This window comes from Doryrhamphus excisus, chromosome 13 (assembly GCF_030265055.1).
Source record: "Doryrhamphus excisus isolate RoL2022-K1 chromosome 13, RoL_Dexc_1.0, whole genome shotgun sequence".
In the NCBI taxonomy this organism is placed as follows: Eukaryota; Metazoa; Chordata; class Actinopteri; order Syngnathiformes; family Syngnathidae; genus Doryrhamphus; species Doryrhamphus excisus.
In genome coordinates, this window is record NC_080478.1 from 6,066,082 (window position 1) to 6,092,210 (window position 26,129).

At 42.5% G+C, this 26,129-nt stretch overlaps 1 protein-coding gene and 1 long non-coding RNA gene across 5 annotated transcripts in view; one reads left to right on the forward strand and one right to left on the reverse strand.

The window, feature by feature from the left end:
* Positions 1-25,786, forward strand: part of myo10l1 (myosin X, like 1) — a 65,248-nt gene extending 39,462 nt beyond the window's left edge. The window contains exons 10-43 of one of the 4 annotated variants that reach the window (XM_058091441.1): positions 794-923; positions 996-1,114; positions 1,190-1,336; positions 1,412-1,512; positions 1,593-1,659; positions 4,247-4,339; positions 4,429-4,497; positions 4,569-4,651; positions 5,036-5,138; positions 5,215-5,295; positions 5,368-5,492; positions 7,784-7,901; positions 7,971-8,077; positions 8,138-8,432; positions 9,921-10,760; positions 10,861-10,984; positions 11,051-11,192; positions 12,406-12,510; positions 12,586-12,681; positions 12,766-12,859; positions 13,868-13,923; positions 15,100-15,242; positions 15,333-15,527; positions 15,667-15,824; positions 15,892-16,012; positions 16,104-16,252; positions 17,143-17,291; positions 17,359-17,566; positions 17,637-17,773; positions 20,113-20,236; positions 20,305-20,652; positions 20,727-20,903; positions 20,980-21,171; positions 21,250-25,786. In XM_058091441.1, coding sequence (XP_057947424.1) covers positions 794-923; positions 996-1,114; positions 1,190-1,336; positions 1,412-1,512; positions 1,593-1,659; positions 4,247-4,339; positions 4,429-4,497; positions 4,569-4,651; positions 5,036-5,138; positions 5,215-5,295; positions 5,368-5,492; positions 7,784-7,901; positions 7,971-8,077; positions 8,138-8,432; positions 9,921-10,760; positions 10,861-10,984; positions 11,051-11,192; positions 12,406-12,510; positions 12,586-12,681; positions 12,766-12,859; positions 13,868-13,923; positions 15,100-15,242; positions 15,333-15,527; positions 15,667-15,824; positions 15,892-16,012; positions 16,104-16,252; positions 17,143-17,291; positions 17,359-17,566; positions 17,637-17,773; positions 20,113-20,236; positions 20,305-20,652; positions 20,727-20,903; positions 20,980-21,171; positions 21,250-21,354 — 5,301 coding nt within the window. In that variant the 3' untranslated portion in view covers positions 21,355-25,786. The remainder of the gene's footprint in view (positions 1-793; positions 924-995; positions 1,115-1,189; positions 1,337-1,411; positions 1,513-1,592; positions 1,660-4,246; positions 4,340-4,428; positions 4,498-4,568; positions 4,652-5,035; positions 5,139-5,214; positions 5,296-5,367; positions 5,493-7,783; positions 7,902-7,970; positions 8,078-8,137; positions 8,433-9,920; positions 10,761-10,860; positions 10,985-11,050; positions 11,193-12,405; positions 12,511-12,585; positions 12,682-12,765; positions 12,860-13,867; positions 13,924-15,099; positions 15,243-15,332; positions 15,528-15,666; positions 15,825-15,891; positions 16,013-16,103; positions 16,253-17,142; positions 17,292-17,358; positions 17,567-17,636; positions 17,774-20,112; positions 20,237-20,304; positions 20,653-20,726; positions 20,904-20,979; positions 21,172-21,249) is intronic. The other 3 variants (XM_058091442.1, XM_058091443.1, XM_058091444.1) reach the window with 3 other exon arrangements.
* Positions 14,993-17,421, reverse strand: LOC131140756 (uncharacterized). The gene is made up of 3 exons (XR_009132459.1): positions 17,375-17,421; positions 17,226-17,307; positions 14,993-15,500 (listed from the first exon to the last, which is right to left on the reverse strand). It is a non-coding gene; the product is annotated as an uncharacterized LOC131140756 (long non-coding RNA).
* Positions 25,787-26,129: the final 343 nt, after the last annotated feature.

The window sequence follows — 26,129 nt, forward strand, 5'->3', positions numbered from 1 at the left end:
AAGAGAAAAAGGGATGTCTGATAATTATTGGCCCGATATTAAAACATTGAAATTGAAAATAAATTTAAAAAATAATATTTTTACGGGAAATTACACTATTTACAAAAAAGAGAATAATCTTGTAATATGAGAGAATTTTTTTAAATAATAATAATACATTTTATTTGTATAGCACTTTTCAAAATACTCAAAGACACTTTACAGAAGAATGGAGTTGAATAAAAGCAAGTAAACAGAGTAAAAGATACATTCAAATCCAACATTGATTAGTTAATACACAGTTAAAACATGAGAAAAAGCGGGGCGGGGCACAGCAGTATAAAAGGTATAGGTATAAAAAGTTAGACATTAAAAACAGATTTAAAGAGGTGGGTTTTGAGTTGTTTTTTGAAGGTGGGAAGGTCAGGGCAAGCACGGAGTGAATGGGGCAAAGAGTTCCAGAGGGTGGGGGCAGCGATGGAGAAGGCTCTGTCTCCCCAGGTTCGGATTAAGTCATAATAATATGAGAAACAAACAAAACAAAATAACGTTGCAATTTTGGGGAAAAAAATGTAATATGTGAACAGAGTGAAAATATTATGGGAATAAAATAATAATAGTATGGACAGAAAATGTACAAAGATTATTTAAAAAGAAACTTGACATGTGGAAAATAAATTTAAAAAACAGCAAAAATGGGAAAAAAGAGAGTTGATACAAATGGCAGTGTGAACACCCCTGGTGAAGATATTTAGTCCTAGTCAGCATCATGCTCTTAGTAACCAGTTGACGTTGTCCTCTAATGGCTGAATAGGAGGCGCTGAAGGTTCTGGAGTTCAGCGAGGAGGAGATCAGAGACATGTTCAAGCTCCTGTCCGGTGTCCTTCAGCTTGGCAACATCGAGTTCATGACAGCAGGAGGAGCCCAGATCACCACCAAGCAAGGTCGGCAGCAAGACAAGACAAATCAACCTTGAATTCAGACATGAAGGGAGTGTGAAATGTTTGTCCTTCCAGTGGTGACCAATGCTAGTGAGCTTCTGGGCCTCGATGCCTTCCAGCTCTCCGAAGTGCTGACTCAGCGCTCCATCATCCTCAGAGGGGAGGAGATTTGCTCCCCGCTCACTATCGAGCAGGTGGTTTAACACACACCGGGAACAATCTCCTTGCCTGTTCCCCGTCCTAACCCTTCCTTGGATACGTCGTTGCAGGCAGTGGATTCCCGGGATTCGGTCGCAATGGCGTTATATTCCCAATGTTTCTCCTGGATCATTCTTAAGATCAACCAGAAGATTAAAGGGAAGGAAAACTTTAAGTCTATTGGTATCCTGGACATCTTTGGCTTTGAGAACTTTGAGGTTTGTTTCTCACACACACACACACACATATACATATACATATGCAAATGACTCACTAGTGCATGCGTGCTTCAGGTAAATCGCTTCGAGCAGTTCAACATCAACTATGCCAACGAGAAGCTCCAGGAGTACTTCAACAAGCACATCTTCTCCTTGGAGCAGCTTGAGTACAACAGGTACACAATTTGACCCCAATAAAAAGTACAAGATTCTTTTCAAACTCCTGAAAGTGTTGTTTGTGTCCATGTTGTTGCAGGGAGGGTGTTCAGTGGGACGCCATCGACTGGATGGATAACGCAGAGTGTCTCGATCTCATAGAGAAGGTAACATGGATACTACATACGAGCGGCCTCTGTGTATCAAATACTGCTTTCTGAACTTCCACAAAACAAATATTTTCATATTTAGGGCATAGAAGGCCTGTTTACAATCCTCTTAATATGGTGTTTACCATTATTAGAACCCTCTAAACATGGAATAACATCCCTATAGTCATCTTTACACTCATATTACCCAACATAGTAGCCATAATAAGACAAAATAACACATAAAACGAATTATTTATGGTCCGGTTTGAGATTTAGGCTTTAGAGCAGGGGTGCTCACACTTTTTCAGCATGCGAGCTACTTTTAAAATGACCGAGTCAAAATGATCTACCCACTACAAAAATGCAAAACATCTATTTATTTTCAAATGTATTGAGGATTATTTGTACGTACAATGTATGTTGATGTACCTTACATAACCAAATGAGCCAATATTGCAAAACACACATAATTAACTATTAACATTTTTTGTAATTACCTGAGTTTACTTTGATGACTTGCACTGAATTGAACCAGCCAGGGATGCATAGTCCGGACAGTAGCTGCTGATAGCCAGCCTCAAGCACACTTCCAAATGTTTATCAGTCATGGATAATATCCGTATCATAATATCCGTATAATATTCCATATCCGTATGGAAGTGATATGTTTTTTGCCTTTTTACTTGGTCCAGTTTTTGCCTTTTTACTTGGTCCAGCTCCTTCACTCATTTTAGTGACCATAAACTTTAGCGAGGGCTTCAAATCTGACGCAATTCGCCGACTAGCTTAGCACTTTGCATCGTTGTTGAGCGGTGACCTAAAGGTCAAAATTCAGTTGTCATCTGACTGGTTGTCCTGTATGTCAATCAAGTAACGGGGATGGATGATAGGCTGACATCGTAAGTTCTGCTGCACTTAGAGACGTTGTTTGATTTGATTGGTCGCCCGAAGGGCAACATTCAGTTGTCATCTGAATGGCTGCCCTGTATATCAATCAAGTGACGGCATTGATGCTAGGATGATATTTTTTTAATGTCACGCCGCGATCGACCAGCGAATGACCAGTACCACCTCCGCGATCGACCAGTAGATCGCGATCGACTTAATGAGCACCCCTGCTTTAGAGATACTGTGAGGGGATCTAATAGGGTGTAGGGATAAATTCTACATTAGCGTTTAGGGTCAAATTTAGAGTTCGGTATTCGGGTTTAAAGAAAACTGCACCTTTTTTGGGAATTTTGCCCATCACTCACAATCGTCATGTGAGCCATGGACACATGTCTCTCTCTTTTCCATGTGTTCTAAAGATATAAAAACAGCTAAAAGAATGCATGTAATGGGACATAACTATTCCGCCTATAAAGCCTTCTGAAAAAAATTACAGGCAAACCAACAGACAAGTTGTTGTGTGTGACTGGCCATCACGGAGCATGAAGAGTGACCAATGAATACATTCTTATTATTTATTATAATTATTTTTTTAATAAACTTTATTCCTAACAACAACAGTATTTATTCATTCATTCATTCATTTTCTACCGCGGGGTACACCCTGGACTGGTGGCCAGCCAATCACAGGGCACATATAGACAAACAACCATTCACACTCACATTCATACCTATGGACAATTTGGAGTGGCCAATTAACCTAGCATGTTTTTGGAATGTGGGAGGAAACCGGAGTACCCGGAGAAAACCCACGCATGCACGGGGAGAACATGCAAACTCCACACAGAGATGGCCGAGGGTGGAATTGAACCCTGGTCTCCTAGCTGTGAGGTCTGCGCGCTAATCACTAGACCGCTGTGCCGCCCCTACATTCTTATTATTTATTATAATTATTTTTTAAACAAACTTTATTCCTAACAACAACAGTATTTATTCATTCATTCATTTTCTACCGCTTTTCCTCACGAGGGTCGCGGGGGTGCTGGAGCCTATCCCAGCTGTCTTGGGGCGAGAGGCGGGGTACACCCTGGACTGGTCGCCAGCCAATCACAGGGCACATATAGACAAACAACCATTCACACTCACATTCATACCTATGGACAATTTGGAGTGGCCAATTAACCTAGCATGTTTTTGGAATGTGGGAGGAAACCGGAGTACCCGGAGAAAACCCACGCATGCTGAGGGTGGAATTGAACCCTCGTCTCCTAGCTGTGAGGTCTGCGCGCTAACCACTCGACCGCCGTGCCGCCCCAACAGTATACAGTATATGCATAATTGACAACTGACAAAAATGCAACAACGCTCCATTTACATCATGTGACCTGCATAATAACCATGCTACAGCCACATTATTATTATTAATATTAACATTGTTAAGCCGAAGAACTACTTTACCTGCATAGTGACACCTCGTCACACACAGTGGCTAGCTGCTAGCCTTCACCACACAATTGATCACAGTAATGTAATGCTACATATTGAAAATATGGCTTGCAAATAGTCAGAGTGGATTTTAGGCAACCAGGGTCAGGATTGGGACTCCAGGTTAGAGTTTAGGGATATGGTTATGGTTCGAGGTCTAGGTCCAGGTGAATGTTGGTCCTGATTCCGGTGGCTCTCATCTCAATGGCCACTGTTCTGCATTCCTTAGAAACTGGGTCTGTTGGCTCTTGTGAATGAAGAGAGTCGCTTCCCCAAAGGAACAGACTTCACTCTCCTGGAGAAGTTACACAGCAGACATTCCGTGAGTTTTTCTTTTCCACGTTCCAAAGCTGACATTTTGTTGCAGACAATCATTACTCTAACACCTCACACGTTTTGTTGTTGTAACAGACCAATCCATACTATGTCAAACCCAGACTGGCTGACCATCAGTTTGGTATCAAACATTATGCCGGAGAGGTGAGCTCGCCTCTTCAACGTGATCTTTTGCACCTGATCTGGGCCAAGGTCTTGATATTTGTGTCACTCAGGTCCTGTACGACGTCAAAGGGATTTTGGAGAAGAACAGAGACACTTTCAGAGATGATATCCTAACCATGCTTAAAGACAGCAGGTAAGGACTGTTACAGCCGCAGACGTGCAGCACAAGCTAATGCTAATCAAGATTTGGAAGGAAAGTTGACATTTTCCTGAACATTTTAAATCATCCGAGTTATGTCAAATGTACCAAAAAAAATATGGGATATATTTATTTATTGTATTACACTTTAGTCTGGTATTTTCTATAGCGTATGTAATTGACATTTTATGAAAAACAATTTTTTTTTATTGTTTTTATTTTTATTTTTTAATGCATCCATCCATTTTACATCCACCCATCTATCCTCACTATAGTTGCGGGCATGCTGGAGCCTATCCCAGCTGTCTTTGGTCTCCAGCCAATCACAGGGCACATATCCAAATAACAATATGATCTGCATGTCTTTGTGGCCTCTAGACTGGACTTCATCTATGACCTGTTTGAGAAGGTGGGCAGCAGGAACAACGAGGAGAAGATGGGAACGGCCAGACGCAAGCCGACCGTCAGCTCCCAGTTTCGAGTATGTGCACAAAAATAGTCCAAACTCTTCATATCTAAAAGAACATTTCATAAAGTATGTGTTTTGTCCCCTGCAGGACTCCCTCCATGCGCTCATGGCCACTCTGAGTGCATCCAATCCCTTCTTTATCCGCTGCATTAAGCCCAACATGGAAAAGGTCAGCCATTTTCCCTGCTTGGCACCATCCATTAGAGCTTTAAATGAAATGATTCGTTCATTTTGTTGGCAGAATCCTAACATATTTGACCCGGAGGTCGTCCTCAATCAGCTGAGGTACTCTGGAATGTTGGAGACAGTAAAGATTCGTCGTGCCGGGTTTCCTGTGCGGAGAACTTTTAAAGACTTCTTCATGCGGTAAGAATGAGTCAATTTCACCATGTTTTCATGTGACAGTTGTCTGTTTAATTAAAATTTGATTCATAAAATTGGCATCAACCTGATTTTTTAAATACAGTTTTTAACATTATTAGAGCCCGCTGTACATGAAATAACAGCGTCATTGTCTGCTTTACACTCCTATTATTAATTACTGCACAAATCTTATGCTGCAGGGACTCGAGACGGCCGCTGGCTAGCAAGCTAATATGTTAAGAAGCTAGTGAGCTAACCAGTTAGCCTTAAATTAATTTATTAGAAACTTCAGACACCAAATACCACTAAAATGTATCAAAATTTTGGATGCTAGCAATGCTAACATGCTACCGTTAGCATGCTAAGACCTAGCATGATAGTGGTAAGTGTTTATACCCATGAAAATAGCAAAACATGCTAGAATGCTAACATATGCTAGCATGATTTGCTGGGAAGGCTAAATGCCCAAAAATGGGCTCTGAATTTTTTTTTTGTGGACTTATACGCACAAATGCCAAAAATGGTGCCATCTCGCAATATGAAAGAATCCTATAAAAAAAATTCAAAGATTTAGACCAGGGGTGTCAAACATACGGCCCCCAAGGAGGTTCGATCAGGCCCGCAGGATAATTTGAAAGTGGAAAAAATGCATAAAAGACATGGAATTAATATTTTTAATTCGCTGCAATTCATGGATTATCCGCTAAGGGGCGCACTCTTTCCATCAGAGTGGAAGACAAGCCGCATCACTGAGACAGACTGAAAACAGCAGACGGTATCAATGCGCCATCTGCTGCTTGTTACGACGTTGTTAATACCTTGGTCTCTACCTCTCCGCTACACCCTCATTAGCCAAAATGTCGTTATCCAAACGGAGAAAAGTAGATAAGGAGTGTAGAATTTTCAAAGAAAAATGGACCACGTCCTATTTATTTACAGACATGCACGGAAAACCTTTGTGCTTGGTGTGTTTGCAACAAGTTTCGGTATTGAAGGAATATAATATTCGACGCCGCTACGAGACTCATCACAGCGAAAAATATGACGGCTTACTGTTTGCATTGAAAGAATACAGCTCTGTGAAGATGAATCCTTACTGTGGTGATTTAAAAAATGTGCACTTTAATGTTAGTCAGCATATATATATGTATTGTATGTGTATGTATGTTTCATGTATGAAGTTTACAGATTTACAGGACAGGCGAACACTTTCTTCATTACACATTTAAAATCACTCTCCTTAGTTTGTAAGGTGTACGCAGGGATTACATTTAGATTTTATATGCGTATGTGTAAGTGGTTTAAAAATCCCTTTCTTTAAAAGTCTCATTTAATCTTAAAGTGCATTACTATATTTTTCAGTACCAATTAAAGTTTTGTGCCTTTGTACAATCAGTGGGATCAGTTGCAATGCATATTTGTGAATGATAAAAGTAAATTGCACATTTGTCTAAGGAAATATGAGGTGTTTCATGAAATGTTTTGTAAAAGGATAGTTCATTAAATTTCAATATTTTCCTAATGTTCTTGTGCTTCTTTACACCAAAACAAAGGAAAGACATGATATTGTTATTTATAGCAGAGTATGGTATAATTTTAATGGTCCGGCCCACTTGACATCTCCCTAGGCCGTATGTGGCCCACGATGCGAAATGAGTTTGACACCCCTGATTTAGACGATGTCAGTACGTCCATATCCTATTTCCAGCAATTCCTGACAATGTCATCAAAAACCATTGAGATATTTTCAAGTTTATTTACTAATTGTTGCGCAACTCTTGTGCTGGTAGCAAGCTAATATGCTAACAAGCAAGTGAGCTAACCAGTAAGCCTCAAATGAATTTATTCGAAACTCAAGACGCCAAATGCTTACCACTAAAATGTATAATAATTTAGGATGCTAGCAATGCTAACATGCTACCGTCCCATGATGTACCGTCCTGACAATGTCATCCGGATCCATTGAGAACTTTTCAAGTTTATTTATTAATTGTTGTGCAATTCTTATGCAGCACGGACTCGAGACGGCCACTGGCTAACAAGCTAATATGCTAATGAGCTAGTGATTAAGTTATTTTTAAATGAATGCACATTTTCATGAATTTACAAAAAACGTTTATGTATTCTTTTATCATTTCAAATATTGTTTTATTTGTGAAGTAATATATAATTTGCAATTAAAAACCATATAAATGGCGAAAAAAAGTTACACAGCGCTCTCCCAAGTTTTCTTTGTCCAAAATGTCTTGCTAAGATCTAAGATATGTGTGTTTTTTCTCTGTTCTTGCTGCCAGGTACAAGATCGTTTCCAACGAGAAAGTTGCTTCAGCGGGAGACGACAAGAAGAGAAGCACAGATCTTCTAATCCGATATGACAAGACCAAGAAAGAGTGGCAGCTGGGGAAGACCAAAGTAAGATGCATTCCTTTGTCTCTCTGCATATCATAACTCATTGTGACGTCTTTTCCTCTTTCATTTCAGGTGTTTATGAAGGAGTCTCTGGAGCAACGTCTGGAGAAAGACCGTGACGAAGTGCGACGGCAGGCCGCCATGATCATACGAGCTCACCTGCTCACTTTCTCAGCCAAGTAAACACATATTTTCAAGTATTGTCTGTTGTACTGCTGCTATAAAATGTATTTGCTTAGGAAACACTTCAAGCGAGTACGTGCCAGCACCGTCACCCTCCAGAAGCACCTTCGCAGGCACATCCAGCGCAGGCGCTTCGTCAAGCAACGCAAAGCGGCCTTGGTGTTGCAGACGCATCGGAGAGGTCAGGTGGCCAGGACTCGAGTCAGGAAGCTTCGAGAGGAAAAGAGGAAGAAGGAAGAGGAGGAGAGGAAGAAGGATAAGGATGAGAAAGAAGGGATGAAGACAGAGGGTGACATGAAGCAGGAGGATGATGAGGAGGAAGGTGCCAAAAGCAAGAATAAATCCTCTGAGGCAAGTTCAATGGGCAGTTTGCATTCGGGGCAAGTGGGGCAGTTCCTTGTTTCATGTAGCAGATGACACTGTAGTGAAAAAAAATATTAGGGCTTCATTTTTAATATTTATGCAATATTATTTTAAAATATTATTTAATATTTTAATAATAACATATTATTAATAATAATATAATAATAATATTATAATAACATTAATCAATGAATGTGATGTTTTAAAAAATATGTATTTAATTTCTGCCTTTTTATTCATCGTCATAGAAGATTTGAACTGACAAATAAGACAGCTGGGATAGGCTCATGCTAGTTGTTAGAATGGTAACTTTAACATGTTAGCATTGCTAGCATGCTAACATGAGCATACTAGCATGTTTTGCCATTTTCAAGAATATGAACTGAAGCAGCTTGCGAGCATGCTCACATAAATATACTAATTATCATGTTTAGCATTGGGTGACAGGCGGGGCACACCCTGGACTGGTGGCCAGCCAATCACAGGGCACATATAGACAAACAACCATTCACACTCACATTCATACCTATGGACAGTCACCAATTAACCTAACATGCATGTTTTTGGAATGTGAATAAAACCCAGCCACGCACGAGAGAACATGTAAACTCCACACAGAGATGCCCAAGCGAAGAATCGAACCCAGGTCTTCCCAGCCTTTGTTATATAAATAAATATAAATAATAAAGAATCTAAATGTTGGTCAAATAGCTTCAGTAAAACAATATTCATTCATTCATTCATTTTCTACCGCTTTTCCTCACGAGGGTCACGGGGGCGCTGGAGCCCATCCCAGCCGCCTTCGGGCGAGAGGCGGGGTACACCCTGGACTGGTGGCCAGCCAATCACAGGGCACATATAGACAAACAACCATTCACACTCACATTCATACCTATGGACAATTAACCTAGTCGCCAATTAACCTAGCATGTTTTTGGAATGTGGGAGGAAACCGGAGTACCCGGAGAAAACCCACGCATGCACGGGGAGAACATGCAAACTCCACACAGAGATGGCCCAGGGTGGAATTGAACCCTGGTCTCCTAGCTGTGAGGGTGGAATTGAACCCTGGTCTCCTAGCTGTGAGGTCTCCGCACTAACCACTCGACCGCCGTGCCGCCAGTAAAACAATATATGTAATATAATTATGTGAGCACGCTCACAAGCTGCTTAAGTTCATATTCTTGAAAATTGCAAACAATGCTAGTATGCTCATGTGAGCATGCTAGTAATCATAACATTTTCAAGTTAGCTTCAGAAAACAATACATGTACGTACATATAGATAGATTTTCTTCATTGTTGCGAGTGCATGGGGCTTCAGCTGTATGCTTCAACTGTATTTCAACGTAACATTGTTATATGTCATACGTCATTTTTCCTAGTGTGAATCCACCTAAGTGTCTTTTGCTACACCTATTTTCTGCAACAATCGACTGTAACATTGACTTGTACGCATGTCCATCTGCATTTTTAGGATGAGGCGCGTCAGATGGAGGAGATCCTGCAGCTGGAGCGCGAGATCGAACGCCTGCAGAAGAAGCGAGAAGATGAGGTGTCACAGCTGTGTGAATCATCCAAGCAGGAGCTTCAGCTCCGACGCGATGCCGAGCTTAAGCGCATGAAAAAGGAGGCGTCCCGCAAGGCCACAAGCCTCGTTGACCTCCTCAACTTCAGCGTGGCGGACCCAGGCCTAGTGGATGCAACGGCGAAGCCCAAAGTAGAACCGAAAGGTGCTAAGGCTGCCAATGCCGTGCCAGCTGGTGCGGCGAAAGATGAGGAGGTGGACGAGGGTTTCCACGCCGAGGAGGAGTGCATCCCACTTCCTGACTTTCCTCCCCCGGCAGAGACAGACACACCCATGGATCAGGCCATCTTTACTCACCTCCCACCACCTCCACCTGCGTTCGCTGAAGGCATGGTACCTCCAGAACCTCCAACGGCACCTCCGCTTTCTGCCGCCGCCACTTCAGTCCCACCTCCTCCACCACCTTTACCGCCAACAGGCGATGACGCCGCCACCGCCCCAGAGAGGAAAGTGAGCATGGTGGACAGTCTGGTGGACGGCGAGGAGCCCATCTATAGCATGCCCGCCGACACAGAGTCCGACTATGACCAGGAGGAGGAGGAAGGCTCGGTCACGGCCGGGGATGACAGCTCCGTGTCGGGGAGCAACCGTGGCAGCGCCGCCGTCACGGACGAGGAGCACCCACGCAAGTCCACCTGCACCAACGCCAGCATGGAGTCCTACAGAGGCAGCTCTGACTCTGTGAGGACACACACTTACACGCATGTGTACACGCGTGCACGCAGACATGTATGCGCAGCCACACACTCACGCACACACACACGCATTACACACCGTATATCTCAACCCTCGCTCTCGTACCGTTTGTGATTATTCTGTACTTCTTCAGTATGCAGGCAGCGATGACGAGCACGACGGTATGATGGACACGGACGAGGAAGTGACAAACGGACGCGTGACCGTGTTTAACGGAAACGGGCCGCCATATTTCCACGGCTACCTATACATGAAGGGTGAGTCCATTTATGAGTCAACACTTCAACCTTTCTGACTCCACCCCCTTTGCTATTCAACAACAGCTGGTCTGATGATCCCCTGGCGGCGGCGCTGGTGCGTTCTAAAAGACGAGACCTTCATGTGGTTCCGCTCCAAACAAGAGTCCCTCAAGTCGGGCTGGCTCTACAAGAAAGGAGGAGGCCTGTCCACCCTCTCACGCAGGTTGTTGTACTTTTTCCCACTTTGATGGGATTGCGTATTTATACGTCTTTGACATTTTTTTGCATGACAGGCAAAAATAGTTGATGATGCAACCACTGTACCACAGTTATAAGCCACGTGCACACACATTGAAATATTTGTAAAAAAAAAATTTAAAAATAATGTTGCCCCTCCACCACCTGGAGGGGTTGTATGCCTTGAAAATCCTGTGGTACAGAATAAGGAAGACAATCCACGATGACTTGACGTATATTCACTCTCAGGATTTATTCTTCTAAAAAATAACAACACTTCAGATATCATAAGATGATTACATCAACAATTACCAATTTGTTTCCAGATACGTTTCACATTTTTCAATTAGCCTGTTTCATGCTATTGACTGTACATTAAAGCTGGCTAGCATTAGCCATTTCGCTTATGTTCAAATGCTCTACAACACATTTTGTAACAAACATTTAGCAGTCAGTTGTTTACTCTAGCAACTTTCTAAACTCTTTACAGCCGTTAAAATATAAATATCTCTACTTTGTACTAACCTGTGGTACAGAATGAGGAAGACAATCCACGATGACTTGACGTATATTCACCCTCAGGATTTCTTCTTCTTCTAAAAAATAACAACACTTCAGATATCATAAGATGATTACATCAACAATTACCAATTTGTTTCCAGATACGTTTCACATTTTTCAATTAGCCTGCTTCATGCTATTGACTGTACATTAAAGCTGGCTAGCATTAGCCATTTCGCTTATGTTCAAATGCTCTACAACACATTTTGTAACAAACATTTAGCAGTCAGTTGTTTACTCTAGCAACTTTCTAAACTCTTTACAGCCGTTAAAATATAAATTATCTCTACTTTGTACTAACCTGTGGTACAGAATAAGGAAGACAATCCACGATGACTTGACGTATATTCACCCTCAGGATTTATTCTTCCTCTGTCGTTTTGTCACCTAATCTATACCACCATCGGTGCTAGCACCCCCTAGTGGACTTTGCGGTATTACACCCAAACGCCAACAATATTTGGTTATTTTAAAAACAAACAAAAAATAGTAGGGTGTCTTTTTTTCTTTTACAACTGAATTTTATATGTATGACATGAACTATTACTACTCTTAAATGCTCTAACCATATTTATGCATTTTAAACCATGTTACCTTATCTTTTATGTACCTTACAATAACAACTGAACTGCTCTCATCAGAAATTGGAAGATGCGCTGGTTTGTACTGAGGGACAGCAAGCTAATGTACTACGACAACGACAGCGAGGAGAAGCTGAAGGGAACCATCGACATCCGAGCCGCAAAGTAAGACCCAATACCTCAAAAATGACCCAAAATACCCGAAATTTGCTTCTTCGACAATATGTCGCATCCTCTCAGAGAGATTGTCGACAACCACGAGAAGGAGAATGCTCTGAACATCGTGACGGACGAGAGGACCTACCAGGTGTTTGCAGAGTCACCAGAGGACGCCAGGTGGGGTGGAGACTGCTTCTTCTTAGACTGTGTACGCTACAAAACTGCTACATGCTAACTCTGGGAACCGCTCTCATTGTGCAGTGGGTGGTTTAACGTGCTCAGTAAAGTGCGGGTGTGCACACCGGAGCAGCTGCTGGAGATGTCCCATGAACAAGCCAATCCCAAGAACGCAGTGGTCAGTCCATCAAAACATGAATTAACTAATTAACAACTAATTAATTAGTCACGAGAGAGCAGCATATACTGATTGGTCAAGACCAGGGGTGCTCACACTTTTTCAGCATGCGAGCTACTTTTAAAATGACCGAGTCAAAATGATCTACCCACTACAAAAATGCAAAACATCTATTTATTTTCAAATGTATTGAGGATTATTTGTACGTACAATGTATGTTGATGTACCTTACATAACCAAATGAGCCAATATTGCAAAACACACATAATTAACTATTAACATTTTTTGTAATTACCTGAGTTTACTTTGATGACTTGCACTGAATTGAACCAGCCAGGGATGCATAGTCCGGACAGTAGCTGCTGATAGCCAGCCTCAAGCACACTTCCAAATGTTTATCAGTCATGGATAATATCCGTATCATAATATCCGTATAATATTCCATATCCGTATGGAAGTGATATGTTTTTTGCCTTTTTACTTGGTCCAGCTCCTTCACTCATTTTAGTGACCATAAACTTTAGCGAGGGCTTAAAATCTGACGCAATTCGCCGACTAGCTTAGCACTTTGCATCGTTGTTTACGCATGAGCGGTGACCTAAAGGTCAAAATTCAGTTGTCATCTGACTGGTTGTCCTGTATGTCAATCAAGTAACGGGGATGGATGATAGGCTGACATCGTAAGTTCTGCTGCACTTAGAGACGTTGTTTGATTTGATTGGTCGCCCGAAGGGCAACATTCAGTTGTCATCTGAATGGCTGCCCTGTATATCAATCAAGTGACGGCATTGATGCTGGGATGATATTTTTTTAATGTCACGCCGCGATCGACCAGCGATCGACCAGTACCACCTCCGCGATCGACCGGTAGCTCGCGATCGACTTAATGAGCACCCCTGGTCAAGACATTAGGCACACATTTGCAGCTACTTTTGATTACAGATATATGACAAATATTTATGTTGTGCATTCTGGTGATTTATTTGTATTGTAATTGGTTTTCCTAAGGGGACGCTTGACGTGGGCCTGATTGACTCCGTCTGCGCATCTGACAATCCTGATCGGTGAGTCAGATTTTAGAATACTACTACTACCACTGGTTCCCTGATGCTGGTTTACTTCGTCCAAATTGAAAACAATAACGGAAAATGAATGAATTTGTTTGTTTTGCCTTTATAGAGGCTCTTAGTTGTAAAAGTTTTAGTTGTAAGTCATTTGTATGGGAATACTAAGTCAAGAAAAATGAAATAAAAATAAAATCAAGCAAAACTACTCAATGTGTGGCCAAATAGGGAGTGACACTAAATTAATCATCCTGCTCATATTGCCTTGAGTAGGCTGACCCTTTCCATGTAGTATGTCAGTTCAATTTCCGGTTCTATGGTTATAATCACTCACTTCCTTTTTGCTAAGGCATTGCAAAAAATAAAAAATACGGAAAGAAAAAAAGAACATGCTTGACATTTTTAGCCATATTTTTCCATGTTCAAGTCAAACATTGAAAAATGTGGTTAGCACGCAGGCTACACAGCTAGGAGACCCGAGTTTGATTCCAGCCAGCTCTGTGTGGAATTTGCATGTTCTCCCCGTGCGTGCGTGGGTTTTCTCCGGGTACTCCGGTTTCCTCCCACATTCCAAAAACATGCTAGGTTAATTGGCCACTCCAAATTGTCCATAGGTATGAATGTGAGTGTGAATGGTTGTTTGTCTATATGTGCCCTGTGATTAGCTGGGAACGGTCCACGGTGTACCCCGCCTCTTGCCCAATGACAGCTGGGATAGGCTTCAGCACCCTTGTGAGGATAAGCGATAGAACATGAGTGAATGTTGTGGCATCGTTGTTTCGCCGTTGTGGCTAAATACTGTACATATGGCTACATTTGTGTCAAAGTGAAAGTTGTGTTTGAAATGTATCTTTTCACATCTTTTGCCCTTTTTCTCTTTTTTTTGTTGAGAAGTGATATTTTGCTGAAATGTACCTATGTACTACTGCTGATGACTAAAGAATGGAAAAAGTTGGAAACACATTAATATTTCTGATGAAAGATGAGAGTCTAATGTTAATTTTGGTATATACCATCTTTATATAGCCCTAGAACGCAATATGCTGTGTGCCATGAGAAATCAGTCAAAATCATCAAAAATGGCTGGTACCGAGAGGCTGGGAAATGGCTGGGATTGAATGAGTTAAAGGTATAATAAATCAAATACATGAAAGTGGATTTTTGTGCTCTGTTCAGGCCCAACTCCTTTGTGATCATCACGGCCAACCGTGTGATCCACTGCAACAGCGACACGCCCGAGGAGATGCACCACTGGATCAGTCTGCTGCAGAAACCCAAAGGAGATGCCCGGATTGATGGCCAGGAGTTCCTCGTTCGAGGTAACGCATCCCTTTAATTGCTTTTAAACTGTGCCGGTATTTTTGGATATGCATCTCTTCCTTATCTCCTCAATGTCGTCGATTTTCAAGGTTGGCTCCAAAAGGAGGTGAAGACCAACGCCAAGAGCACCTCCCTGAAGCTGAAGAAGCGCTGGTTCGTCCTCACTCAGAGCTCCCTGGATTATTACAAGAGCGCTGAGCGCAACTCGTCCAAAATGGGAACGCTGGTCCTGAACTCGCTATGCTCCATTATCCAGCCTGACGAGAGAGTGCACAGGGAGACAGGTGAGGACCAGGAGGGACAAGAACACTCTCGGCACATAGATGATCTCTGACTACTGATCATATAGAGTAGATCTTGTCATTATTTATTAGGATATATATTTGAATGAAGATATGCATGAATTGTTTCTGTGTTTTGCAGGATACTGGAACATCATAGTCTACGGAAGGAAACATTCCTACCGCCTCTACACCAAAATGCTGAATGAGGCCATGAGATGGACGGCCGCCATACAAGGCGTCATCGACAGCAAGACCCCCATTGAGACCCCGACTCTACAGCTCATCAGAGACATCAAGGTAGAAGCCCTCATATACACATACATTAAGAATAAAATCTGAATTGTTATAATGTGTGATCTGACAGGAGAACAGCGTCAATCCAGAAATAGTGGAGCAGATGTACAGGAGGAACCCCATCCTCAGATACACGCAGCATCCTCTGCATTCGCCACTGCTGCCACTACCGTACGGCGAGGTCACCAGCCGTAAGTCGCAACCCCCCCAAACCAACTTCAGTGTCTCCCAGCTATTATTTGATGGGTACAATATTATTTTTTGCTTATAATCCCTGCACAGTGCAAAGGCAGCAAGGCTACGCCAGCCTGCAGGACGAAGCAGTGAGGGTCTTCAACTCGCTGCAGGAAATGGAGACACTGGCCGACACGGTGCCCATCATCCAGGGCATCCTGCAAACCTGCCAGGATCTGCGCCCTCTCAGGGATGAGGTTGGTGCTTTGGAAAACAAAACTAAGCAGTATGGCGGGCGGGACCTAACGATGGATAGACACCTTTTAGTGAAGGGGTGTCCAAACTTTTTTCCACAGAGGGCCACATAAAAGGATGCAAGGGCCACGTTGAGATTTTTTTAAAGATTCTAAGAAGTTTTATATATTTTTTTAAAAACTGCACCTCAGCTTTGTGATACAGTGAAACGCTTACAATTAGTATGAACTTCGCTCTTTGCTCTTTTTTGGAATTTCCAAATATTTCAACTTTTTTCATATATCATTCCCATATTTTGACTTTATGTCCGTATTATAATTTTTCTCCTTATTTTGTAAAAAAAAATTACATTATTTTGCTTTTTTCTCATAATATTATTATAATAATATTTATTTAATTTTTCAAATTTATGCTACTAAATTATGACGTTATTTTTTTCATAATACTTAAACTGTATTATGGAAAGCAGGAAGTGAACAAATGTAACAGTTACTGACTGTAAAAGTACCAGATGGAGGGGTAGGATTTAATAAGCTTTGCTTCTTCCTACTCCTTTTGGACATGTGGAACTGTGAACTGATTATGGGATGCACTCAATTGTAATCTGATGCATGTTCAAATGAAACAAAACCATTACCATTACCATTACCATTACCATTACCATTACCATTTGCTTTCTGATTAAATGATATTTTTAGAATGTGCCACGGAACAATAAAAAAAAACAGCTGCGGGCCACTTGGACATCCCTGCTTTAGTGCAACAGGATCCATTTTGTCCTCTTGAATAAAACTGCCCCCCCCATGCTGAGAAATAAATTCAGTAGTCGTCTCTGTTGTTGTTTGTTGCTCCCTGCTGTGTCTTCATGTTGGTGTCATATTTTGTGTTTAAGGTTTATTGCCAGGTGATCAAGCAGACCAATCATGTGCCTCAGCCCAACAGCCCAGCCAATCGGGCACACTGGCATCTCCTCACCTGCATGAGCTGCACCTTCCTCCCCAGTCGCGCCATCCTCAGATATCTGCGCTTCCATCTCAAGAGGTGGGTCGTCCAAGCCCTCCCACCAAAAGTAAATATATTTAACATGTGTTTGCGTGTCCCTCGTCAGGGTGCGTGAGCGTTACCTCGCCACTGAGATCGAGCGCTACGCCACTTTCATCGGCGAATCCCTGAAGAAGACCAAGACTCGGGAGTTTGTGCCCTCACAGGAGGAGATTGCAGCCCTGCTGGTGAGACAGGAGATGAGCACCACTGTTTACTGTCACGGGGGAGGGTCCTGCAAGATCTCCATCAACTCCCACACTACAGCAGGAGAGGTGCGTACAGACAAGTAGGAACATTCAGCTTCACAACATACTAATTGGTTTTTAAATGTATCTGCTCAAGGTTGTAGATAAGTTGATCCGAGGTTTGGCCATGGAGGACAGCAAGAACCTTTTTTCGCTTTTTGAGCACAATGCTGTCACGGATCGCGCGCTGGAGAGCAGAGTCATCGTGGCAGATGTTTTGGCCAAGTTTGAAAGGTATCTCGTTAAACATAGAAAAATGACATTGTTTTTATTTATACACATTTAAGCGTCTATTTGTACGTTCACGAATTACACTTGCCAATACTAGTAGTATCCAAAACCAACCAATTACCCAACCAACTACTACCCTGCCACCCGCCAACCAACTAATCCACCCAAGCAAGCAAACAAAAACAACGCCAACTGACTAATCCACCCAACAGTGAAGCAACAAACATTCATTTTCTACCGCTTTTTCCCTACGAGGGTCGCGGTGGATGCTGGAGCCTATCCCAGCTGTCTTTGGGTGAAAGGCGGGGTACACCCTGGACTGGTCACCAGCCAATCACAGGGCACATATAGACAAACAACCATTCACACTCACATTCATACCTATGGACAATTTGGAGTGGCCAATTAACCTAGCATGTTTTTGGAATGTGGGAGGAAACCCGGAGTCCCCGGAGAAAACCCACGCATGCACGGGGAGAACATGCAAACTCCACAGAGAGATGGGTCGAGGGTGGAATTGAACCCTGGTCTCCTAGCTGTGAGGTCTGCGCGCTAACCACACGACCAGTGTGCCGCCCAAGCAACAAACAAAGAAACCAAAAACCAGTCACCCATCCAGCCACCCACCATCCATATAACCCAGGGGTGCTCACACTTTTTCAGCATGCGAGCTACTTTTAAAATGACCGAGTCAAAATGATCTACCCACTACAAAAATGCAAAACATCTATTTATTGTCAAATGTATTGAGGATTATTTGTACGTACAATGTATGTTGATGTACCTTACATAACCAAATGAGCCAATATTGCAAAACACACATAATTAACTATTAACATTTTTTGTAATTACCTGAGTTTACTTTGATGACTTGCACTGAATTGAACCAGCCAGGGATGCATAGTCCGGACAGTAGCTGCTGATAGCCAGCCTCAAGCACACTTCCAAATGTTTATCAGTCATGGATAATATCCGTATCATAATATCCGTATAATATTCCATATCCGTATGGAAGTGATATGTTTTTTGCCTTTTTACTTGGTCCAGTTTTTGCCTTTTTACTTGGTCCAGCTCCTTCACTCATTTTAGTGACCATAAACTTTAGCGAGGGCTTAAAATCTCGCAATTCGCCGACTAGCTTAGCACTTTGCATCGCTGGTTACGCATGAGCGGTGACCTAAAGGTCAAAATTCAGTTGTCATCTGATTGGTTGTCCTGTATGTCAATCAAGTAACGGGGATGGATGATAGGCTGACATCGTAAGTTCTGCTGCACTTAGAGACGTTGTTTGATTTGATTGGTCACCCGAAGGGCAACATTCAGTTGTCATCTGAATGGCTGCCCTGTATATCAATCAAGTGACGGCATTGATGCTAGGATGATATTTTTTTAATGTCACGCCGCGATCGACCAGCGATCGACCAGTACCACCTCCGCGATCGACCGGTAGCTCGCGATCGACTTAATGAGCACCCCTGATATAACCCAACCAATCAAATCATTTACCCACCTGAACCAACTGATTAAACCCAACCCCCCCACAGACTAACCAACCCAGACAACCGCCTACCGAGCTGCCCACCAACTAACCAAATCAATCATCCAACCCAAGCCACCCACACGCCAACCAACTAACCAAACCCAGCCATTACAACACCATCCAGCTGTCTGCTACCCAACCAACTTACCTCAAGCCAATCAACTCAACCCACCCACCCAACCAAAGCTATAAAGCAATACATTCCAAAGAGTGTATTATTATAGACTGCTGCAGTCTATGGCTTGCATTACTGAGCAAGCCCATATTGTTATTCCTGTTTACTTTTATTTTTTTTGCTAATTCTTAGCATGTTAGCATTTTAGCTAATTTACTCATTTATGAAGCCGAATACACCCATGGTATGATGCAGGGAAGTTATAGGACAACCTTGGCAGTTTCTAAACATGAGGGCCTCTTGCTAGATGCTGGCATGGTAGCCGTTAGCATGTTAGCATTTAAGCTAATTTACTCATGTCTACAGGCAAATACACACATGGCATGATGTAGGGATGTTACCATGTTACCTTGGCACTTTCTTAAGTTGAGGTTCTCTTGCTAGGTGCTAGCATTACGACTGTTAGCATGCTAGCATTTTAGCTAATTACTCATGTCTAAAGGCAAATACAAAATAATTCCTGCAATATGCAATGCATAATGCTCGGCGGCGCGGCACGGCACGGCAGACACCAGGCCCGAGGTTCATACCACAGGTGGCAAGTCCATCAAAATTTCCACGGGAATTTTCTAGTTTTATAATATTTGATCTATTTTGGTCAAAATGTACTGTTCTTTGTTTTTTCAGGCTTGCCGGTAGTGAGGAAGAGGAGGAAGAGGGAGAATGGAAGCTTTACTTTAAGCTCTACTGTTTCCTGGATGTGGAGAGCATGCACAAAGAAGGAGTGGAGTTTGCCTTCATGTTTGAGCAGGTGAGCACCTACCCAAAGTTGGAAGGGGGTCCGGCCCGACTACAGTTTAATTGGTTGTCGCCACACAGGCCCACGAGTCTCTCATCAGCGGACACTTCCCGGCATCTGAGGAGACTCTACAGCACCTGGCTGCGTTACGTCTCCAGTACCTCCACGGTGACGGGGCGGGTCGGGCTGGCTGGAGCCTGGGGAGCGTCTATCCCATTGGACGTCTTCGCAGTCGCATCATACACTCCACCAAACCCGGCGTGGGGTCAGCTGGTGGAGCTGGAGGAGCAGGAGCGGCAGATGGAAAAGCGATGGCGGGGGGGCCGAGCGCTGTCCTCGGCCCTGGGGTAGAGAAAAGGAAGACGCCCAGCTTCCTGGATGGCACCCTGAGAAGGAGCTTCAAGACGGGGTCGCTGAAGAAGCAGAAGGTCAGTAGGAGAGAAGAACAAGCATGACGCGTGACCACTAACGGTGATCTGAGGTGGATATGTTGTTGCTGCAGGTGGAGGAGGAGCAGATGCTGGAGATGTGGGTGAAGGAGGAAACGTCGGCCACTCGCACCAGCGTCCTGGAGAAGTGGACGCGCTTGCAGGGCATGGCACAGCACCAGGCCATGCTCAAGTACATGAGCATCATCAAGGAGTGGCCCGGTTATGGATCCACCCTCTTTGATGTGGAGGTGACAGAAGATAAATGGAATTTATTTGTTTTGTTTTTTTACCACCTGCTCAAGCCTCCTTTTTCTTCTTCTGCAGTGTAAAGAAGGCGGCTTCCCTCATGACTTGTGGCTTGGCGTGAGCGCTGACAACTTGTCCGTTTACAAGCGAGGTGAACCCAAACCTCTGGAGACCTTCCAGTACGAACACATCACCTTCTTTGGAGCGTCGCAGCTCTGCACCTACAAGATCATTGTGGACGAAAGGGAGATGTTCTTTGAGACTCCTCTGGTAAATGAAGTTAATTTTAGTCCAATTTAGTTTCAACTTCAATGGAAGCAACAGCGAATGATTCTAAATATTTCCTAGGTTGGCGAGATCACCAAGATCATGAGGGCGTACATTAACATGATGGTGAAGAAACGCTGCAGCATCATGTCAGTCACCAGCGTTGCCAGCTCGTGGGTCAGGTGATTGCCGCCGGCCAATGAGACCTCGGTTTCTCCACAGCGGCAGTCGACGCCACCACAGCCACATCGCTTTTGTTTGGTTGGATTTGACACAGGCGGACGCACCAAGTTAATGGTGAGAGTAGATTTCCGAGCGTGAAAAGTGGACACTAAAGCTGAAGGGATCAGTGGGATTGGGATGAATCCATTTTCAAATGGATTGTTTTCATTCAAGCGTGACACATTCAGTAAAACTGATTTTGGTCCTTGGTCTTTTCACATACAGTCCACGACTCCAGTTGTAGTCCTTGCATGTAGATGTTCAAACACACTCCCAACTTATCTGATTCCCTTCTTTTTGGGCCACAAGCACAAAGCATTGATTGTCCGACCAGTCCCACTTTGACCCAGGATCCAGGTTAGTACCTTTTTCCTAGGACCTGTGAGCATTCTCTCCCAGGACTCCCTCAAAAACCTGGCAGGGACCTTGGTAGGGACCTGGGTTAGACTTCCCATCCAGGTCCCCTTCGGGAGTGCAGAAGCAACCTACATGGACCCAGTGGGCTTACGTCCCTAGGACCTGCTGCAATTGCCTCCCTCCTAACGGGACTCCCGCCCCCAGACCTCCCTCTCAGGAACTTCCCCCAGGATCCCTCAGGACTCTGTTGGGGGACCCACCAGGGGTAGCCTCTCTTCCAGGAACTTCTCCGCTATGAGCCAGGCTAGAGCTACTTCATGGAACCTGTCAAGCGAGGCCTGTCTTCCAGGATCCCTTAGTTAGTACATGACTGGGTGTGACCATCCCGGGGCCGCCTCCTTCCCAAGACAGAAATTCTGCTTTTGGCTCTTGGAGTTTCTCTCTCTCTCTCTCTCTCTCTCTCTCTCTCTCTCTCTCTCTCTCCCTCTCTCCATTCGTCCTCACTCCTGTCACTCATTTCATTTGACACTATTATGTTATCTTACATTCTTGCTTGCTTCTGCTCTCTGTGTCTATGTGTGACGTCACTTCTCTTGCGTCTATTGTGGAGGGGTGGTGACTCACTCTATTCACCAGCGCCACTGTGTGGCCGCAGAAAGAAACTACAGCCAAAAAGCAAGCCGCTTTGGCGGTGGCAAGGATTTCCCCAGTCAAGTTGTGTGTGTGTGTGTGTGTGTGTGTGTGTGTGTGTGTGTGATTTGGCTGTATAGTCACACACACATTAAAATGTATCGTTTTTGTACCGTCTAATAATAATAAGAGTTAATATTTAATTGAATTTTCGGGTGTTCCCAGCACTGTACAGCCTCTATGTAGTGTAAGATACAAGCAATTAAAGGGCGTTAATAGGGATGCTGCACATATTTACTGGCAGTGCCATTCATTCACTGTGACTCACGGTGTTTTTCATGGATTCATCATCTTTTTTTTTTAATGCTATTAATACTGTTGTCTCTTCATGCTGACTGTTTTGTTTTCTTAAAGTGCACCGATAACTATGATCAATGCTGTACCAACACCCCCCACCTTCAAGTGCTGTGTGTGGAATGCTGCTGTATGTATGTATGTATGTATGTATGTATGTATGTATTTCATAGTGTAATCCGATCTACATTATTTATGTTGGAAAGGAGTCGAGAAGAAAAGTAATAGTGAGTGTATTCCTGGGGATATGAGATGTATTTATAAGCTTTGCAAGTGTTGTGATGGTGTGTTTAAAAGAGAAGAGCATGGGACTTGTGAGGGAGGGATGGTTACATATTTATTAACGTACTGTATTGCCGAGTGTGTTGGTTGAGGAAAGTGTATAAAATATTGATATGGTGCTGATATGAAACTGTGAAGAACTCACATATAATGGTTTTGCATAACAGGAGTGCTTTTTGGGCTTGAAAAAAATGCTTCGCACTGCAGGTAGAGGGCAGCATCATCAATATATAGCAGGGGTCGGGAACCTTTTTGGCTAAGAGAGCCATGAAGGCCAGATATTTTAAAATGTGTATCTGTGAGAGCCATATACATTTTTTTAAACATTGAATGCAATAAAATGTGTGCATTTTTATGTAAGACCAACAGTTTTAGATATAATGGGCTCTAATTACGTAGACCAGGCACACTACCCCACGCCAATGGGGTGTGGCCAGCACACTTTCGTGAGCAGCGCAGTGTCTAATAATAAATCTAATACTTGTTGCCATTAATACAACTTCTGCTGCTGCATAGTTTTGAACCGTATTCAGTACACGTATTTCATTCTTTTGGCCATCTTCGTCAAAAGGCTTGGTTCTGCAGCTTTAGCTAGGTGACTATTTGACTAAAGGAGGAAAGTTTACATTTACATGTTTTTTTGACATCTCAATGACCGAGGTAGACTACCGCATTATCCAGTAATAATCGAGTTTTGGTGTTTGACCTGGAAAATATCATCAAGAAAGATGGATATGGTCGGCCGTATTGCAGTAGAAAATAGATGGACGAATTAAAATGCATAAGAAAGTTTTGATTTTGAATATTATTTTTAACAGTGATTTCTGTGATGTTTACTTTAAAATGTTAGCAAAAATACATTTTTATTGTGGTAAGAAATGCTTGAGAGCCAGATACAGTCATCAAAAGAGCCCTACCTGGCTCCCGAGCCATAGGTTCCCTACCTCTGATATATAGTGATCCTGCATATCAAATGCACTTGTTGTCAAATAACATAAACTAAAGTGTCAAAAGTGTAAATTCCAAGCGGAAGCTCCTCTGCCATTTGGCGACTGCTCTTGTAACCTGCCCAACTAATGCAGCACAACTAATGAGGTTTACAATATTACTTAGGCATGCTGAAGTTTATAGATTTTTACATTTGAGTGGATTTAGAATGAGAACTGAGTTGTTGTCACACTGATGTCTGCTGTTTATCTGCAGTGTTGAGAGAATACTGACTTAACCTTCAAATGACAGTCAATATAGAAAGTTTAAAATAGCTATTAAAATATTTAATTAGTTAAAATAGCTTTTTTTTTCCATGTTAGATGTAATCACTTAAAACCTGGGAAGGGGTCAAATATATTCCCAATTGAATTGGTCAATGCTAAGCGTAAACTCTCATCTTTAATTAACACAATTGTAATAATTAATGTAAAATACATCAATAAATTCATAATAGTTTAAATGCTATAAAGCAGGGGTGGGCACGCTTGAGTCGCTAAAGTAGTCAGAAGCCATCCAAACAACACAACACAAACAAATATCTACACGCAACACCCATGCCAAATAAACACCCGTGCTGTATATTACTGCCACAAGGCATGCTGGGTGGCTTGTTGTACTTTTTCTCGCAACATTTTGCCGTGTGTGTTGAATTTTTGCAAAATATGTTGAGGAGGTCGTCAGAGAAGTAAACAAGACGTTAACATACTTTTGATATCCAGTGTTTTATTGTTCATAGTTCATATAGTGGTTGCAGCTGGACTACCCAGCATGCCTTGCGGGCATTTGGAATTTACATTTTTAAGTTACGTGCTATGTTTTTGTGCTTAGTTGATGATTTATTTATGTATTTATTTTTATTCATGTTAACTTGCTATGGATGTGTTGTGTTTCCGTTTCGTTGCACCGTGAGCAAGTATGACATTCTGCTTAAAGCCACTTTATATAGACCGCACCGCCACCAAATTTTTTTTATCACAATGTGGCCCGCGAGTCCAAAAGTTTGCCCACCCTTGTTAAAAATAAATGAAAAAAAAAAAAAAAGACAAGTAAAATTTAAATAAGGGTTGTAATTTATAAATTTATTTAACTTCTAGGTCCAGCTATATTTTGCCCCCCCCCCCCCTCAAAAAAAAATCAAGCATCTGGGAATATGTGTAAGGTGCAATGAAACCGGGGTTAAACTTTTAAAATACAATTCAAAATGTATTTTTGTGGTGTTCACTATCTAATCGCTATCGTTGGTGGTTATCAAAAATGGCCTCACATGACCCCTTCAGTGTGTTTGGTGATAGCGCCGGCCCTGGATGCATTGCACAATGGCACCCTGCTGATAAAGTCACTACAAAAGTTTAGCTTTCGTCACTGTTTGTGCCACAATAAAAGAGTGCAAAAGTGATGAAGCCATAAATAAGAAGGAACCTGGAGCCGCCTCCTCATCTATGTGTTCTATTTCTACACATCTGTCTGTCGCTGATGTTTTAACCAACAGGAAATAAGTTTTAGTGATCAGAGTGATGCCCAATAAAGTGAAAGTATGGGATCACAGGGCGACACCAGAAGGGTCCTGCCATCAGCCGCAGGCGGCCATTGTGGGGGCTCCTTCTTATTATTAATGTCACTTTTAGGATTATTATCTCATGGTAATGCTGACTGTCTTCATTAAATCATGGTAAACATTGTGCTTCTTAAGAGAAAAAAAATAAGAGAAAGAGAGAGATATGTGTGTGGTCATTTTTTTGAACCTGATTTCAATAATATGCTTTAATAAATTATGGACATTGTCCTCTGATGTTTGGGAATTTATTCAAATTGATACTGTGTGTGTGTGTGTGTGTGTGTGTGTGTATTTACACTTTTAACATTTTCATAGCCAAATATCAGACGAGATACAATATATTACTCAATTAAACTATATAATCAATATAGCTGACAGTTCAAGCTTTGTTATTTTTTGCTAAAAGACAAAAAACCTCTTCCTGCTTGAACATATTGAGTAAATTGACTTGTGGGACAGCGCCCTCTGCTGGGTTTGAGGCCGCAGCTCTCTTTTTGCCCTGCAGATAGCGCCAGATAATTTCCATATGAAAAGAAAATTAAGCATCAAAAGTCAAAGCACAATTAATAAA